The sequence below is a fragment of the Schistocerca serialis genome, chromosome 10 (genome assembly GCF_023864345.2).
Source record: "Schistocerca serialis cubense isolate TAMUIC-IGC-003099 chromosome 10, iqSchSeri2.2, whole genome shotgun sequence".
In the NCBI taxonomy this organism is placed as follows: Eukaryota; Metazoa; Arthropoda; class Insecta; order Orthoptera; family Acrididae; genus Schistocerca; species Schistocerca serialis.
This window is the reverse complement of record NC_064647.1, coordinates 63,162,654-63,182,559: the sequence shown is the minus strand read 5'-3', so window position 1 is coordinate 63,182,559 and position 19,906 is coordinate 63,162,654. Positions and strand designations below refer to the sequence as shown.

The 19,906-nt window shown below is 42.7% G+C and overlaps 1 protein-coding gene across 1 annotated transcript in view; it reads right to left on the bottom strand.

The window, feature by feature from the left end:
- The window catches only part of LOC126425067 (uncharacterized), a 100,779-nt gene that overhangs the window by 4,587 nt on the left and 76,286 nt on the right, over positions 1-19,906 (bottom strand). The window contains exons 5-6 of the mRNA XM_050087977.1: positions 18,210-18,336; positions 4,306-4,388 (exon numbers count right to left, since the gene is read on the bottom strand). Of these exons, the coding sequence (XP_049943934.1) occupies positions 4,306-4,388; positions 18,210-18,336 (210 nt within the window). The remainder of the gene's footprint in view (positions 1-4,305; positions 4,389-18,209; positions 18,337-19,906) is intronic.

The window sequence follows — 19,906 nt, the reverse complement described above, 5'->3', positions numbered from 1 at the left end:
CCTAACTCCGCAACTAAACATTTTTGGATCTACGTTCATATGAATTTTTTTCTTCAGTTTTACTTGCAGAATAACATATTAAGATATTTGCATATCTTCGTGAATCACCGTGTATACCCTCCCTATCCTCTTTTAATCACCTACCCTACATTGTTTTGTTGTAAGTTGCATTATTACCTTCTTTGTTTATTGTTGGCACGTGTTACTGACACGTGTTGGGGTCTCCAAAAGCGCTCCTCGTGAACTACGAAGCTGTTTCTTCTTCTTCTTTTTCCAGTGTAGTACAAAAAGTGTGTGCAGGAACGTGTGAGGTTTAACGAGCCTAAGCCTGATGAAAAAGTCTGATGAAATCAGACTTAGGATTGATGAAATCGTTAGTTGGTGGATGGAGTAAGATGTCAGTGATAATAGGTCAAGTAATAGACGAAATCGACGGCGATTTAACAACAGGGCGTGATCACAGTTATGATAGCGGAGGATTATTGAGAGTAAGAACTTCACAGCAGTGGTTACGGGGATCTTCCCGTTTCTCCAATAAAATAGTTGAAGTGTTACACTACTGGCCATTAAAATTGCTATACCAAGAAGAAATGCAGATGATAAACGGATATTTATTGGACAAATATATTATACTAGAAATGACATGTGATTACATTTTCACACAATTTGGGTGCATAGATCCTGAGTAATCAGTACCCAGAACAACCTCCTCTGGCCGTAATAACGGCCTTGATACGCCTGGTCAATGAGTCAAACAGAGCTTGGATGGCGTGTACAGGTACAGCTGCCCAAGCAGCTTCAACACGATACCACAGTTCATCAAAAGTAGTGACTGGCGTATTATGACGAGCCAGTTGCTCGGCCACCATTGACCAGACGGTTTCAGTTGGTGAGAGATCTGGAGAATGTGGTGGCCAGGGCAGCAGTCGAACATTTTCTGTATCCAGAAAGGCCCGTACAGGACCTGCAACATGCGGTCGTGCATCATCCTGCTCAAATGTAGGGTTTCGCAGGGATCGAACGAAGGGTAGAGCCACGGGTCGTAACACATCTGAAATGTAGCGTCTACTGTTCAAATTGCCGTCAATGCGAACAAGAGGTGACCGAGACGTGTAACCAATGGCACCCCATACCATCACGCCGGGTGATACGCCAGTATGGCGATGACTAATACACCCTTCCAATGTGTATTCACCGCGATGTCACCAAACACGGATACGACCATCATGATGCTGTAAACAGAACCTGGATTCATCCGAAAAAATGACGTTTAGCCATTCGAGCACCCAGGTTCGTTGTTGAGTACACCATCGCAGGTGCTCCTGTCTGTGATGCAGCGTCAAGGATAACTGCAGCCATGGCCTCCGAGATGATAGTCCATGCTGTTGCAAACGTCGTCGAACTATTCGTGCAGATGGTTGTTGTCTTGCAAACGTCCCCATCTGTTGACTCAGGAATCGATCCGTTACAGCCATGCGGATAAGATGCCTGTCATCTCGACTGCTAGTGATACGAGGCCGTTGCGAACCAGCAAGGCGTTCCGTATTACCCTCCTGAACCCACCGATTCCATATTCTGCTAACAGTCATTGGATCTCGACCAACGCGTGCAGCAATGTCGCTATACGATAAACCGCAATCGGGATAGGCTACAATCCGGCCTTTATCAAAGTCGGAAACGTGATGGTACGCATTTTTCCTCCTTACACGAGGGATCACAACAACGTTTCATCAGGCAACGCCGGTAAAGTGCTGTTTGTGTATGAGAAATCGGTTTGAAACTTGCCTGATGTCAGCACCGGCGCCAATCTTGTGTGAATGCTTTGAAAAGCTAATCATTTGCATATCACAGCATCTTCTTCGTGTCGGTTAAATTTCGCGTCTGTAGCACGTCATCTTCGTGGTGTAGCAATTTTAATGGCGAATACTGTATAAACAAGGGAATTGAGGATACATGAATTTGCTGATAGTGAAGCGCCTTTTATGAACACAACTACGGAATACAGGTGGATGAGCTCAGCTTATTATGAGATGCGATCCAACGGAATCTGTCTTCTCGAAATGGATCTCAAAGAGGTTGGAAATCGACATGTACTGAGGCTGTGGAACGTATTCTGTCTGCAGCCTCCTGGAGAGTTTTACGTGGGGAGCGACGAGTCGCTCTCCTGTGCCAATCTCTTCATCTCTGAGTAGCGTCTGCACCCAATATCCTGAATTATTTTTTGTATGTATTCCAATCTCTGCTTTCCTGTACAAATTTTTACATTCTGCAGTTTCCTCTAGTGCCATGGAAGTCATTCCCTGATGCCTTAACACATGTCCTGTCATCCTGTCCCTTCTTCCACTTGTATCTCTTGTGGGAAATTCTGCTGAGAACTTCATTTCTTAAGTTACCAGTCCACCTGACTTACAGCATGCTTCTATAGCACCATATCTCTAACGCTTCAATTCTCCTTTTTTCGATTTTCTCACTTCTTCTTCTTCTCCTTCTTCTTCTTCTTCTACGTGATCAGGCCCAGTGGACTGCACACTGCTACAAGTTTCTATTGTATTCAGTCCATTGCTGCTACCCCCCCATCCGTCCAGTTCTATTGATGCTTGGTTTAAATCTTCATGGAGGCCGTCCCTCCAATGCTTCTTGGGTTTCTCTGGGGGTCTCTCCCTGGGGGTCTCTTTCCTGTAGGTATGAAATCCAGGAGCTTTCGATGCCGTCTGTGATCTTCCATCCGGGCCACATGGCCGACCGACTGCATTCTTTTGGCTTTCACAATTTCTGATATGTTGGGCTGCTGGTATATGTCTTCAAGCTCTTGGTTGTGTCTGATCCTCTATTCCCCTGTGTCTGCATCCAGAACCGGACCGAGTATTTTCCGAAGCACTTCTCTCTCAAAAACGAGGAGCTTATGGAAGTACTGTTTCCGGATACTCCATGTCTCACAGCCATACAGAACAACGGTCTGCATCAGGGTTTTGTACAGTCAAATCTTGAACTGTCTGGAGAGGTATCTGTACCGAAGCAGTTGTGCTAGGCTGTGGTAAGATCGGTTTCCTGCTTTTATTCTGGCATTGTTCTCTGCTTCACATGACGAGTTCTCAGTGAAAAGTAGCCCTAGGTATTTGAATTCATGCACTCTCTTGTAGGACTGCTCCCCAACCTGCAGTGATTGTAGATGACCAGCAGTCTGACTTTGACCACGCGTCATAACGCTGTATTCTGTCTTGGCTTCGTTTACGTTTAACCCAAATTTTGCTGGCAGCCTCCTTTACTGCTCTGGCCATTTGCTCCAACTCCTCTTCAGACCTAGAGAGTAAACAGATGTCGCCTGCATAGGCTAAATAGGCCAGTCTCTTTCCTTCGATTTAAATCCCTCCATTCTCTTGAAAGGTTTCGAGTACGATCTTCTCGAGAGCAAAGTTGAACAGGATGGGGGACAACCCATCTCCTTGCCTGAGTCCTGTCACAATTTCAAATTCCTAAGTTACACGATTTCCCATCTTCACCTTTCACGTGTTTCGCTAAGGCAGATCTTTATCAGATTGATGAGTTTCTCTGCCATGCCAAACTCCCTTAAACAGAACAGCTGAGCAGGCTCTTGCGATGTATACAATCATAGGCCTTCTTAAAATCAACTAATGAAATATGTAAATCTTTACCATATTCACGCAGTTTCTCAATGAGCTGCCGGAGACTGAAGATGTGATCTACTGTTGACCGTCCTGGTCGGAACCCTCACACATTCTCCGAAATTTATCGCTCAGTTTAACACCGATATTTGATAATGGTAAATTTTTTTGGCCACGAGTACCCCCTTTGCCTACGCTAGTCTGCTTTCTGTGTCCTCCTCGATTCACCCGTGACATGTTATGTTGCTTCGAAGGTTGCAAGATTCCTGTACTTCGTCTGCTTCGTGGCCCTGGCGTTAAGACTATCACTAGCGACATTTCTGATAATTCGCATTGCTTTCGTCTGTTTACTCTCACTCCATCTACTGTGCTGATTAGAACTTTCATTCCATTCAACAGGTCCTGCGATGCTTCCTCACTTCCACTGGGGATAGTTATACTACCGGTGATCCTAAAATATGATATATTTTCACCTTGAATTGAAACCCCACTCCCGAACTCTTATAATTGCTACTTCTATGTACAGATTGAACAGTAATTTCCAACGCGAGCAATTAGTTCCTCGTGAGCCATTCTTGTTGTGACTCTCTTGGTTTTTGTAAATATTGTTTACTGTCCTTCTTTCCCTACAGGTTATACCTACATAATAATTATTCGCCTCATACCACCATATTAAGCTTACCTCATGGCCCCTGGTTTCCATTCCCTGGGATAGGCAGTTTCCAGCGACTATACCGCATTCACAGTAGCCGCCGCACGCAGTAACTGTGACAAAGAAAAGCACAATGTCAGCGACTCTAGCATATTTGCGACGAAATAAACTCGCCATTTAACTGCCGTCTAGCTCTCAACACACACATCCCTCAAATTGTTCAAATGGCTGTAAGCACTATGGGACTTAACATCTGAGGTCATCAGTCCCCTATACTTAGAACTACTTAAATCTAACTAACATAAGGACTTCACATACATCCACGCCTGAGGCAGGATTCGAACCTGCGACCGTAGCACTAACGCGGGTGCGGATTGATGCACCTAGAACCGCTCGGCCACAGAGTCCGACCACACATCCTTAAATAACGCTACGAACGAATATATATATATATATATATATATATATATATATATATATATATATATATATATCAGTTTAACAGAACTCATATAGACATCTATGTCTATACTTCACAAACCATCCCACAGTGTCTGGAGAACGGTATCTGTCGTCCACCATTCATCCCTTTCTGCCTTCCCGTTCCATTTGTGAATGGCGCTTGTAACGAGTAATTGTGCGCCTTAAGGGCGGGGGGGGGGGGGGGGGGGTTGGACGTCAAACGGGCCGACTTGGAGCGGGAGAGGCACCACACGACATTTTAATTTCCACTGTCTATACTTAGAACCCAGTTCTAAGCAAAGAAGGGAAAGCAGAAAGGTGGAAGGAGTATATAGAGGGTCTATACAAGGACGATGTACTTGAGGACAATATTATGGAAATGGAAGAGGATGTAGATGAAGATGAAATGGGATATACGATACTGCGTGAAGAGTTTGACAGAGCACTGAAAGACCTGAGTCGAAACAAGGCCCCCGGAGTAGACAATATTCCATTGGAACTACTGACGGCGGTGGGAGAGCCAGTCCTGACAAAACTCTACCATCTGGTGAGCAAGATGTATGAGACAGGCGAAATACCCTCAGACTTCAAGAAGAATATAATAATTCCAATCCCAAAGAAAGCAGGTGTTGACAGATGTGAAAATTACCGAACTATCAGCTTAATAAGTCACAGCTGCAAAATACTAACACGAATTCTTTACAGACGAATGGAAAAACTAGTAGAAGCCAACCTCGGGGAAGATCAGTTTGGATTCCGTAGAAACACTGGAACACGTGAGGCAATACTGACCTTACGACTTATCTTAGAAGAAAGATTAAGGAAAGGCAAACCTACGTTTCTAGCATTTGTAGACTTAGAGAAAGCTTTTGACAATGTTGACTGGAATACTCTCTTTCAAATTCTGAAGGTGGCAGGGGTAAAATACAGGGAGCGAAAGGCTATTTACAATTTGTACAGAAACCCGATGGCAGTTGTAAGAGTCGAGGGACATGAAAGGGAAGCAGTGGTGGGGAAGGGAGTAAGACAGGGTTGTAGCCTCTCCCCGATGTTGTTCAATCTGTATATTGAGCAAGCAGTAAAGGAAACAAAAGAAAAATTCGGAGTAGGTATTAAAATTCATGGAGAAGAAATAAAAACTTTGAGGTTCGCCGATGACATTGTAATTCTGTCAGAGACAGCAAAGGACTTGGAAGGGCAGTTAAATGGAATGGACAGTGTCTTGAAAGGAGGATATAAGATGAACATCAACAAAAGCAAAACAAGGGTAATGGAATGTAGTCTAATTAAGTCGGGTGATGCTGAGGGAATTAGATTAGGAAATGAGGCACTTAAAGTAGTAAAGGAGTTTTGCTATTTGGGGAGCAAAATAACTGATGATGGTCGAAGTAGAGAGGATATAAAATGTAGGCTGGCAATGGCAAGGAAAGCGTTTCTGAAGAAGAGAAATTTGTTAACATCCAGTATTGATTTAAGTGTCAGGAAGTCATTTCTGAAAGTATTCGTATGGAGTGTAGCCATGTATGGAAGTGAAACATGGACGATAAATAGTTTGGACAAGAAGAGAATAGAAGCTTTCGAAATGTGGTGCTACAGAAGAATGCTGAAGATTAGATGGATAGATCACATAACTAATGAGGAAGTATTGAATAGGATTGGGGAGAAGAGAAGTTTGTGGCACAACTTGACCAGAAGAAGGGATCGGTTGGTAGGACATGTTCTGAGGGATCAAGGGATCACCAATTTAGTATTGGAGGGCAGCGTGGAGGGTAAAAATCGTAGAGGGAGACCAAGAGATGAATACATTAAGCAGATTCAGAAGGATGTAGGTTGCAGTAGGTACTGGGAGATGAAAAAGCTTGCACAGGATAGAGTGGCATGGAGAGCTGCATCAAACCAGTCTCAGGACTGAAGACCACAACAACAACAACAACATAATTTTTACAAATAAATTCGTAAAATTTCGTCAGCATGACCAGGAAGGATTTAGGATTCACACTCAAAGCAGTGGAAATTCAAAAACATAACAAAAATTTTTTTTAAAATGCGAAATCTCATCATTTATCACTTACTACTGGCTGCATTTGTTGCTATAAGTACTCTTTCCTTCATAAATAAGAGAGATTCTTCGATGAATTCTGCACAGCATACAAACTCTACAATTTTCCAAATCTATTAAAAGCTGTCGTAAAAATTTAAATCATTAACTGTAAAATTCGAGTTTTTTCTAAACATGAAATTTAAAATGTAACAAACACCTGTAAGTATTGTTTGTATGCTGTGCAAAATTCATCGAAGAATCTCTCTTACTTATGAACAAAAGGGTAGCTATAGCAACAAATGCAGCCAATGATAAAATGATGAAATTTCACATGTAAAAAAATTTCTTTTGTTATGTTTTTTTAATTTCCACTGATATGAGTGTGAATCCTCAATCCTTCCTAGTCGTGCTGACAAAGTTTAATGAATTTATTTGTAAAAGCATAGAAAGTGGCGATTAAAATGTCCTGCGGTGCCTCTCCTGCTCCAAGATGGCCCCATTTGACGTCCTACTTCCCCCATGAACCATGGACCTTGCCGTTGGTGGGGAGGCTTGCGTGCCTCAGCGATACAGATGGCCGTACCGTAGGTGCAACCACAACGGAGGGGTATCTGTTGAGAGGCCAGACAAACATGTGGTTCCTGAAGAGGGGCAGCAGCCTTTTCAGTAGTTGCAGGGGCAACAGTCTGGATGATTGACTGATCTGGCCTTGTAACATTAACCAAAACGGCCTTGCTGTGCTGGTACTGCGAACGGCTGAAAGCAAGGGGAAACTACAGCCGTAATATTTCCCGAGGACATGCAGCTTTACTGTATGATTAAATGATGATGGCGTCCTCTTGGGTAAAATATTCCGGAGGTAAAATAGTCCCCATTTCGGATCTCCGGGCGGGGACTACTCAAGAGGACGTCGTTATCAAGAGAAAGAAAACTGGCGTTCTACGGATCGGAGCGTGGAATGTCAGATCACTTAATCGGGCAGGTAGGTTAGAAAATTTAAAAAGGGAAATGGATAGGTTAAAGTTAGATATAGTGGGAATTAGTGAAGTTCGGTGGCAGGAGGAACAAGACTTTTGGTCAGGTGATTACAGGGTTATAAATACAAAATCAAATAGGGGTAATGCAGGAGTAGGTTTAATAATGAATAAAAAATAGGAGTGCGGGTTAGCTACTACAAACAGCATAGTGAAAGCATTATTGTGGCCAAGATAGACACAAAGCCCATGCCTCCTACAGTAGTACAAGTTCATATGCCAACTAGCTCTGCAGATGATGAAGAAATAGATGAAATGTATGACGAGATAAAAGAAATTATTCAGGTAGTGAAGGGAGACGAAAATTTAATAGTCATGGGTGACTGGAATTCGTCAGGGAGAGAAGGAAACATAGTAGCTGAATATGGACTGGGGGGAAGAAATGAAAGAGGAAGCCGTCTGGTAGAATTTTGCACAGAGCATAACTTAATCATAGCTAACACTTGGTTCAAGAATCGTGAAAGAAGGTTGTATACATGGAAGAATCCTGGAGATACTAAAAGGTATCTGATAGATTATATAATGGTAAGACAGAGATTTAGGAACCAGGTTTTAAATTGTAGGACATTTCCAGGGGCAGATGTGGATTCTGACCACAATCTATTGGTTATGAAATGCAGATTGAAACTGAAGAAGCTGCAAAAAGGTGGGAATTTAAGGAGATGGGACCTGCATAAACTGAAAGAACCAGAGGTTGTAGAGAGTTTCAGGGAGAGCATAAGGGAACAATTGACAGGAATGGGGGAAAGAAATACAGTAGAAGAAGAATGGGTAGCTCTGAGGGATGAAGTAGTGAAGGCAGCAAACGATCAAGTAGGTAAAAAGACGAGGGCTAGTAGAAATCCTAGGGTAACAGAAGAAATATTGAATTTAATTGATGAAAGGAGAAAATATAAAAATGCAGTAAATGAAGCAGGCAAAAAGGAATACAAACGTCTCAAAAATGAGATCGACAGGATGTGCAAAATGGCTAAGCAGGGATGGCTAGAGGACAAATGTAAGGATGTAGAGGCTTGTCTCTTTAGGGGTAAGATAGATACTGCCCACAGGAAAATTAAAGAGACCTTTGGAGGGAAGAGAACCACTTGTATGAATATCAAGAGTTCAGATGGCAATCCAGTTCTAAGCAAAGAAGGAAAGGCAGAAAGGTGGAAGGAGTATATAGAGGGTTTATACAAGGGCGATGTAATTGTGGACATTATTATGGAAATGGAAGAGGATGTAGATGAAGACGAAATGGGAGATAAGATACTGCGTGAAGAGTTTCACAGAGCACTGAAAGACCTGAGTCGAAACAAGGCCCTGGGAGTAGACAACATTTCATTAGAACTACTGATGGCCTTGGGAGAGCCAGTCATGACAAAACTCTACCATCTGGTGAGCAAGATGTATGAGACAGGCGAAATACCCTCAGACTTCAAGACGAATATAATAATTCCAATCCCAAAGAAAGCAGGTGATGACAGATGTGAAAATTACCGAACTATCAGTTTAATAAGTCACAGCTGCAAAATACTAACACGAATTCTTTACAGACGAATGGAAAAACTGGTAGAAGCGGACCTCGGGGAAGATCAGTTTGGATTCCGTAGAAATGTTGGAACACGTGAGGCAATACTAACCTTACGACTTATCCTAGAAGAAAGATTAAGAAAAGGCAAACCTACGTTTCTAGCATTTGTAGACTTAGAGAAAGCTTTTGGCAATGTTAACTGGAATACTCTCTTTCAAATTCTGAAGGTGGGAAGGGTGAAATACAGGGAGCGAAAGGCTATTTACAATTTGTACAGAAACCAGATGGCAGTTATAAGAGTCGAGGGGCATGAAAGGGAAGCAGTGGTTGGGAAAGGAGTGAGACAGGGTTGTAGCCTCTCCCCGATGTTATTCAATCTGTATATTGAGCAAGCAGTAAAGGAAACAAAAGAAAAATTCGGAGTAGGTATTAAAATTCATAGAGAAGAAGTAAAAACTTTGAGATTCGCCGATGACATTGTAATTCTGTCAGAGACAGCAAAGGACTTGGAAGAGCAGTTGAACGGAATGGACAGTGTCTTGAAAGGATGATATAAGATGAACATCAACAAAAGCAAAACGAGGATAATGGAATGTAGTCAAATTAAATCGGGTGATGCTGAGGGAATTAGATTAGGAAATGAGACACTTAAAGTAGTAAAGGAGTTTTGCTATTTAGGGAGTAAAATAACTGATGATGGTCGAAGTAGAGAGGATATAAAATGTAGACTGGCAATGGCAAGGAAAGCGTTTCTGAAGAAGAGAAATTTGTTAACATCGAGTATAGATTTAAGTGTCAGGAAGTCGTTTCTGAAAGTATTTGTATGGAGTGTAGCCATGTATGGAAGTGAAACGTGGACGATAACTAGTTTGGACAAGAAGAGAATAGAAGCTTTCGAAATGTGGTGCTACAGAAGAATGCTGAAGATAAGGTGGGTAGATCACGTAACTAATGAGGAGGTATTGAATAGGATAGGGGAGAAGAGAAATTTGTGGCACAACTTGACTAGAAGAAGGGATCGGTTGGTAGGACACGTTTTGAGGCATCACGGGATCACAAATTTAGCATTGGAGGGCAGCGTGGAGGGTAAAAATCGTTGAGGGAGACCAAGAGATGAATACACTAAGCACATTCAGAAGGATATAGGTTGCAGTAGGTACTGGGAGATGAAGAAGCTTGCACAGGATAGAGTAGCATGGAGAGCTGCATCAAACCAATCTCAGGACTGAAGACGACAACAACAACAACAACTCCCTGTAAGAGCCGCTCGCCTGGCAGCTCTGCAACTCCTCTTACACCTGTGGTGAGCGTGCGGCCTACACAAAAGGGGTTACACCAGCAGGCACCAGAATTTCAATCAAGTATGTTGGGTCGGCCAGTAGGTGGCAACGCGAGTGTGTTCGATGCCATCGGTGCCGCGGACCTGTTTGCTTCCATGGACCACGTGTTCACGAATGGTTGGTATTTATTATTTATTGTTTTACTTAACCTGATACGATTAGGGAGGTCAGATCCTCTCTTACATCGGATCAGGGCTTCACATACAGGGGAACCATACCTAAGAGTGTGCGGTTAAGGAATAACCTTAAATAGCTGGGTTATTGTCAATAGGAAAACAAAATCATTTTAGGTTTACGTTTATTAACAAAAAATTTACATGTTCGGGAAACTACAGCAGCGGAGATGTAATACTTTTATTGAATTTTTCAAAAATACAAAAAACGAGAAATGCGAACTCTTCCGTTCATCTGTGCTGAAGAGTACGCAACACATACCCAAATAGTACGCATTTAGCATATGTTATAAATGAACGCAGTGTCACCCGCAAATAAAGAGCACTGTTCGTGCCACCAGCTCCTACGCTTAATGCACTGCTTCCAGTCCTCTGAAAACGTCAAAATCTTTGTTCTCTACTCACAGCTACCAGTCTTTTCCTTGACGCAGACTCCTTCGTACCAAGAGCAGTGGCAACCATTGTTTGTTTTGTCCATTTTAAATTCGTTGTCTGGTGTCATTCAGTTGTTCTTCAGTTTAGATGAATTTCCTGGCCGATTTTGGTACTTAATGTACAAATTTTGCAGCTCTGAGCTAAAGAGAACGCATCCACCCTTTCGGGCGATCATATGGCGCGCTCTTTCGTACAGAAACAATGATTCCAAGCGAAGTCAAGAGGTGGCAGCACACGTCACGTTTTCAAAATATGTGGAGGCAAGCCAGTATCTCAAAATGCACTCAAGAATTACGGACTGTTGCTCGTACATTATGTGTATAACTTACGCAAAGAGTACGAGAACTACATCAAGAAAGCTTAAAAGTGATTCTTACTTGCTTCACAACACAGGATTTCTCCACACGACTCATACGAGGTTTTCTGACACCACACTGAACACAACTACGTCAGTGGCGAGCTGCTGAGTTTAGAAAATTGTCAGGAACACAAGTTGCGCTCTCTTTGGTACTGCGAGCTCTTTGGTACACTTACGCTACAGTTAGTTACTCAAGAAATAACAAATGTAATATGACAACTAGTACTAAAGTGATTTAGGTGCTTAGATGTATTGCTATGCGTAAATTGTACGGGCTATGAACTGTGAAAGTTAATAGTGGAATTACATGCACTAGTGCAGCTGCAGCCAGTAATAGTACTAATAATAATAATGGCAGTAATAGTGGCATTAATAACAACAGCTATGGAGGCAGATATGAGAAGAATTTATAAGTCTACAAAACAGATGTTTTCTGATATAGTGAGTTCTGGGAAAAGGAAATTGAAGGAGATTACACCAGCTAAGAATACTGCTACTGAGGAAGATCTAGTTGGAAAGAGAGATGTACAACGGTAACCAGTGCGCACAGGGACAACAGTAATAATTATTGTTACTTTAGTAGAAATGCCATTACCTGTCTTTTGAAGCAAGAGGTGTTATTTACTTGTTTGATATTATGCGGGTGTCATTCCAGAGTCGGTTTTCTGCTACTGAGAAGGACTTCAGGAAAGTAGCTGAACAAAGGAGCGTATCAGAAAGGATTTTGCTCTGACGGGAACTGGTGTTTCTGCCGTATTGTTCAAACAAGAGCGTTAAGGTCGAGGAGGAATATGGGGGACAGCGTTCGTTGATAAGACAGTAGAGAAGATAGAGGTCATGGAAAGCTCTGCGCTTGTCTGTACACAGCGACGATACACGTGCATATGATATTGATACGTGACCAAAGAGTCGAACACCACAGACATAACGAACAAAGACATTCACAACCAGTTCCAGCCACAGTGCTGAGAAAGATCTTGCAGGATAACATCGCTGTAATCAATAATTGGTTCAAATGGTTCAAATGGCTCTGAGCGCTAAGGGATTTAACTTCTGAGGTCATCAGTCCCCTAGAACTTAGAACTACTTAATCCTAAGTAACCTAAGGACATCACACACATCCATGCCCGACCGTAGCGGTCGCGCGGTTCTAGACTGTAGCGCCTAGAACAGCTCGGCCACTCCGGCCGGCCAATAACTGGGAGTATAAGCGTTTGTACAAGTTTCTTTTTCAGATCAAGTAGGAAGAGCGTTTTGTATTTGTAGGGCACCGAGAGATGCTCTTCTAGCACAATACAGTTACGTGCTCAGTCCAACTTAGACTTTCATCTATTATTACTTGTACTAAGTGGAGCCTCTCCATCTCCACACTTGGATGATGAGCATACACAGTTATCTGCTTTGGTTTGTAGCTGAAAAAAGTTCCGTTGAAAATGCAACAAACCATTTGTAACTTTCAGAAAAGTTTCATCAGTGGCGAATTTTGCTCACTAATATGTTGTGTAGACGCGACTGCGAGATAATTCTGAGACAGTGGTTTATTAAGTGAGGGACTGAGGACATGTAGGGTCAGTAGCTTATAAAGAAAACCATCCTCTGTACAAAAATAAGCGTGTAATGTATTCAGTTATGTCGTTCCAAAATGTATAAAATTTCGTGTTTCACCAGATATCGATTGCCCTAAAAAAATTACATCATTTCATGGAAAAAGTACATATTTAGTGGACTAGCACGCTAGATAATGAAGTTTCACATAATAACCATACGGAAAACCGCTCTCCTCTTTGCGTGCTATCATTTGCCACAATCTTGTTTCGATTTCTCATATAATTTATGAATGGATATTTCATTCTAGATTTATAGCTGGAAAATGTGATCGCAAATTAGTGCACTACATTCGATCAGTTTTCTTGGGGGTGGTGACAGGCAGAGACCTCCACTGAAATTTAAAGAAAAATTCTGCATGTCAGCTAAATTTCATAAGCAGCAACATGTTATGCAGTATGCGCCAAATACAGCATCATAGTGACTCCTGTTTTCCATTGTAAACGTTTTCGAATTTCGCGCAGTGTATTACTTAAATGCAAATATCACAATAACTATGACCATTATCAAAATTATGGGCACGTCATCATGGAGCTGACATATAAGACTATTAGCAACGCAAAAATGAAATTTTTTACCGAATAGTTTTTGTAAAATCTTTTGAGAAATATTGCAGAACGTGAGCCTCGGTTCTGTCATCGTATTATACATACACTACTAGATTTGTTTTCCTATTTGTGTCAATACGTTACATTTTTTTACATTCTGGATCTAATGCAGTCCCTGCACCAATCATCAATGCTCTGCCGGTCTTCCTGCAATTCGCTGCAGCCTTCTTGTGTTGTTACCTCTTCATAAACGGTATCATTGGCGGGGGAGCCTCAGATGACGCTTTCTACTAGATCATTTCTACATATTATAAACATGAAGGTCCTATAACATATATTACGTAATGAGTTCCTGACGACTTTTACTAGATCGTTTATACACAGTGTAAACAATGGAGATCCTATAACATATACGAAGGTCATTCAATAATTAAAGGAACAAATTGGTCTGGGTTTAAAAAGTTAGTATGGCAAGTTTGGTACTTTTATGGCTTTAAGTTGGCATCAGTGGGATGAGTCCTAATCAGTATCAACATTCTTTTGTTTATAGCCTAAAAATACATTTCAAGATGGCGAGTCCGCTTGGAAAGTCCACATTAGCTGAACAACGTTCTGTTATTCGTTTTTTACATGCTGAAGGCGAGAATACAAAGTTTATGGTGAAGGTTGTATAAATCGTGCAAATTTTTACAAGTGGGTAGAGCAGCTCAAAAATGGTCGTGACTGACGAACACCGTTCTGGCCGACCTGTTTCAGTTTCAACTCCCTCACTAGGAAGTCGAATTGATGACATTATTCCTGCCGACCGCCGTGTGACTGTGGAAATGATAGTTGATAAGCTTCAAGTTAGTACTGCTACAGTTTATAACACTATTTGTAACAAGCTGAAGTACCGCAAAACACGTGCAAGATGGGTCCCAAAGGAATTGACGCGGCTACACAGGGAAAGAATGTTGAGAGAGGGCACAGAGCTAAAGAAACGTCATGCAAGAGAAGGTGAGCGCTTACTCAATAAAGTCTTAACTTGTGATGAAACTTGGGTTCACTATTATGAACCAGAATCAAAAAGACAAAGTATGGAGTGGAAGCATACCTACTGACCTGTCAAGAAAAAATTCAGAACCTAAGCATCAGCGGGGACACTCACGCTGACGGTGTTTTGGGATGCAGAAGGGTCTGTTTTTGTGATTATCTCGAAGAGCAGCGTACAATGAACAGCTAACACCACTCGGATTTGCTTTTAAACAAAGTGAGAGAGAGACTTCGTGGATCTGAGAGGAGAGGTATAATTCTCCAGCAAGACAACGCACGTCCTCATATTGGCCAACTAACCCGCGAAACCATCGACAAAATGGGCTGGGAAGTACTGCCTCATCTCCCTTACAGACTTAAGTCTAGTGATTTCCATTTCTTTGGTACACTGAAGGGGGCATTACGTTTGAAGAGGTTCCAGGACAACGAGGACGTGCAAAACTTTGTGGGAAATTGGTTCAAATATCAATATAAACAGTTCTTTGCAGCCGGAATAAAAAAGCTTGAAACCCGTTGTAACAAATGCATAAATGTTCAACGGGATTATGTTGAAAAGTAGGAGAAGTATTGTTTTGTAAAAATAAACGCATGTTTCTCCAGACCAATTTGTCTCTTAAATTATTGAATTACCCTCGTATTATATACACCAAATTTCGTCGGGAATCAGTGCACCTACCAGTAAAAACAGAATTAATAACCCTACAGCAGTTCACGAGATTGGCATTCATATACAGGGTGGTCACAAACAGTTCGAAAAACTTGTGAGGGTGTTGCAGGGTAGGATGTGCGAGAAATAATTGCTGAGAAAAAATTCGATACACTGCGTCATTTCCGAGTTAAATAGTATTGCAGTCAGCCAGTCAAGCCGTTGAGTGTGTCAGTTCAAGCAGCATGTCAGAGAGGATGTCGCCAAAAATGTTCTTCATTTTCTTTCCTAAACATGATCAAGAGAGCAACACAAAAATTGGCCACGGGATGGCAGCGAGGCTCGAACCAGAACAAAGTGCTGAGCAGTCTCTTTAGGTATCATCATCTATGCTGTGAGGACAATTGACGCTAATTGTATCTGGTGGGCCTCTTGAATCTGCGTGCACAACGGCCTGACTGTCTAACTTCAATGTTGATTAACCCGGAAATGGTGCAAGTTACCGAATTTTTTCTTAACAGTTATGTCTCAACACAACATGCTCAGCACCACTGCTACAAAATACTGAGACTATATTTGTACATGTGAAATATTTATGACACGTGAATGTGCAGGCAAAACCACGGGCAAAACGCTCCTTCTAAGCTCCTGGTTAGATTTCAACCAGCACCAGCATAGACATAACTTACTATCTGGAAAGCCATACTGCAGTGGTAACAAACAACAACTTCTTATTGTGGTTTGGGCGGTAATGAGGAGAGAGAAGTTGGGGAGGAAGTGATAAACAGAGAAGCGGAAAGGAGGATATGAAAACAGATATGGGGGAGGATGAGATGGACAGAGAGAGGGGGAAAGGATATGGACAGAGAGAAGGGGGTAGGAGGAGACGGACAGAAATAGGGGGGGAAGGCTATAGATGGGGGAGGAGATGGATGGGAGAGGAGGATATAGACCTGGATGGGAAGGAGGGGATGGACGGAGGGGGAAGGAGCAAGGGGACAGGGGGAGGGGGAGAACCAGATGGAAAGAGAGAGAGGAGGGGTTGAGTTTCAGCCGGACAGAAAGAGACAGGCTGAGATGGATAGAGAATGGCGTGGGTTGAAGCAGGTGGGCAATGAGAGCGGGAGAAGGACACAGAGGAGGGAAAAGGATGTTGGCTTAGAGAGGGGAAAGGAGGAGCTGGACGCCTTTTTTTGTGACTCATCAGTCTTTTGAATGCCTTGATATGGCTCGCCATGAATTCCTCATCTGTACCAACCCCTTCATCTCAGAATAGCACTTGCAACCTAAGTCCTCAATTATTTGCTGGATGTATTCCTAGCTCTATTTTCCTCTACAGGTTCTTCCATCTACAGCTCCATCTAGTATGATGGGAGTAACTTCCTGAGGTCTTAACTAATGCCATACTCTCCTGTCCATCCTTCTTGTCAGTGTTTCCCATACTCTCCTTTCCTCACCGATTCTGTGTACAACCTTCTCATTCCTTACCTTATCAGTCCACCTAATTTTCATTATTAGTCTGCAGCACCAATTTCAAGTGCTTCAATTCTCTTCTGGTTTTCCCACAGTTCACGTTTCACTACCATACTATGCTGTGCTCTAAACGTGCATTGTCGGAAATTGATGGTGTTGGCAGAAGAGCCAACACCGTGTTACTAGAGGAGACCGAATTGCACGCGTTTTAGCTCACGCAGGCTGGCGTGAGGAGGGAAGAACTATACTGACGTGAGGTCTGCAACATGACAAGGAATTAGAATTCAGAAAGCGGACGTAATTAGTTTGATACTTAACTTTAATCCATTAATGATGAACGTCGCTCTTGACGGAACATGATTCACAATATTATCTGTTCAGGATACGTAGTAACTGAATATGGCGCCTTGCTAGGTCGTAGCAAATGACGTAGCTGAAGGCTATGCTAAACTATCGTCTCGGCAAATGAGAACGTAAGTAGGCAGTGAATCATCGCTAGCAAAGTCGGCTGTACAATTGGGGCGAATGCTAGGGAGCTTCTCTCGACTAGATCTGCCGTGTGGCGGCGCTCGGTCTGCAATCACTGACAGTGGCGACGCGTGGGTCCGACGTATACTAACGGATCGCGGCCGATTTAAAGGCTACCACCTAGCAAGTGTGGTGTCTGGCGGTGACACCACAAAATTTCTTCTTCAGAGTAAGATCTTTGTTTGATACTAGTAGACTTCTATGGGCCAGGAATGCCCTTTTTGCTTGTGGTAACAGAATTCGTATAAATGGACATCTTGGCAACTCCGGCTGCTTCTGGTATTTCTTTAATAAGTCCTTGAGTTCAAGTGCATCTCGTGTGTCTGTCACGTCATGAACTGGAAATATAGTTACTTTTCAAAAGGAACTGCCTGCTGCCTGTGCCTCGATATTGGCCGGATGTTAAAACCTAATTTTGTACCCGTAGATGAGCGCTCACGCCGGAGGAAATGGAAGAGAAGGTGGGAGAATGAGCACGGCGTGCCAACGCTACGCGATCTGCGGTCTTGATTTTTAGCTCTAACAGTGTTCACGGAGGTTTCACGCGACGTATCATGTGTCACTGCTTGTAGCCACGATAGAAAACTTGTGATATTCAGATTATTTAGCGTTGCGAGCACACATTTTACGTTTACCAAGAATATTATTGTAAAATACCTTGCGCAGACGGCAGAGATTTGTGAAACAGCTCACCGGTGGGAACGGTGCGTGACATATTTTGATGAAGAATGAAACGTGGTGCTCACCTTTACCAGTGCAGCTGTCGGCGACTTCAATGGCAGCCGCCTTCTTCTGCGGTTGTTTGTCCAGTTCAGGACAGTGGTTGATGTGGTCCTTGAAAAGCTCCGCGTCGTACTGACCGTCAGAGTTGAGCTGAAAAGCGACACAATTTAAAGAATGTTGCAACTGTGGCAACGTAGCGTGTAGGAAAATCATAGAGACACTTGGAGAAAAGAGAACTGTATGTATGAATATTAAGAGCTCGGATGGCGAGCCTGTACTGAAGACAGATGAGAAGGCTGGAAGGTGAAAAGGAAGACAGTATTATGAAAAGAGAAGAGGAAGAATTGAAGATGACATGAGAGATACGATATTTCGAGAGACGAAGCAAGACCGCTGGGGTAGACGACGTTTCCACAGAATTACTGAGACCCTTAGGTGAGTCAACCATGACAAAACTATTCCATTTTGTATGCAAAATATTTCAGAATGACGAAATACCCTCAGCCTTCCAGAACGAAGGGAGGCGCAGGAAGGAGTGAATATTACCGAATCATTAGTTTCATAGGTCACGGTTGCAAAATAGTAACACGAATTATTTACAGAAAATGAGAGAACTGGTAGAAGCCGACCTCGGGTAAGACCAGTTTGGGTTCCAGAGAAATATACACTACTGGCCATTAAAACTGCTACGCCAACAAGAAATGCAGATGATAAACGGGTATTCATTGGACAAATATATTATACTAAAACTGACATGTGATCACATTTTCACGCAATTTGGGTGCACAGATCCTGAGAAATCAGTACCCACAACAACCACCTCTGGCCGTAATAACGGCCTTGATACGCCTCGGCATTGAGTCAAGCAGAGCTTGGATGGCGTGTACAGGTACAGCTGCCCATGCAGCTCCAACACGATACTACTGTTCATCAACAGTAGTGACTGGCGTATTGTGACGAGCCAGTTGCTCGGCCACCATTGACGAGACGTTTTCAATTGGTGAGAGGTCTGGAGAATGTGCTGGCCAGGGCAGCAGTCGAATATTTTCCGTGTCCAGAAAAGCCCGTACAGGACCTGCAACATGCGGTCGTGTATTATTCTGCTGAAATGTAGGATTTCGCAGGGATCGAATGAAGTGTAGAATCGCGGGTCGTAATACATCTGATATGTAACGTCCAGTGTTCAAAGTGCCGTCAATGCGAACAAGAGGTGACCGAGACGTGTAACCAATGGCACCCCATACCATCACGCGGGTGATACGCCAGTATAGCGATGACGAATACACCCTTCCAATGTGCGTTCACCGCGATGTCGCCAAACACGAATGCGACCATCGTGATGCTGTAAACAGAACCTGGATTCATCCGAAAAAATGACGTTTTGCCATTCGTGCACCCAGGTTCGTCGTTGAGTACACCAGATATTCACTGCTCAGAAGAAAGTAGTTAGAATAATGTGTGGGGTTCATAGTCGCACATCTTGTAGGCATCTGTTTAAAAGGTTAGGAATTCTTACAACTGCTTCAGAGCACATTTACACAGTAATGAAATTTTTTCTCATCAACAACGTGGACCAGATTAAAATCAACAGCGACATTAATGATTACAATACCAGAAAAAATAAATACCTACACTATCCTTTACTTAACCTATCTTTGGCACAGAAAGGGGTAAAATATGCTGCTATAAAACTTTTTGATAAATTACCAGATGAAATAAA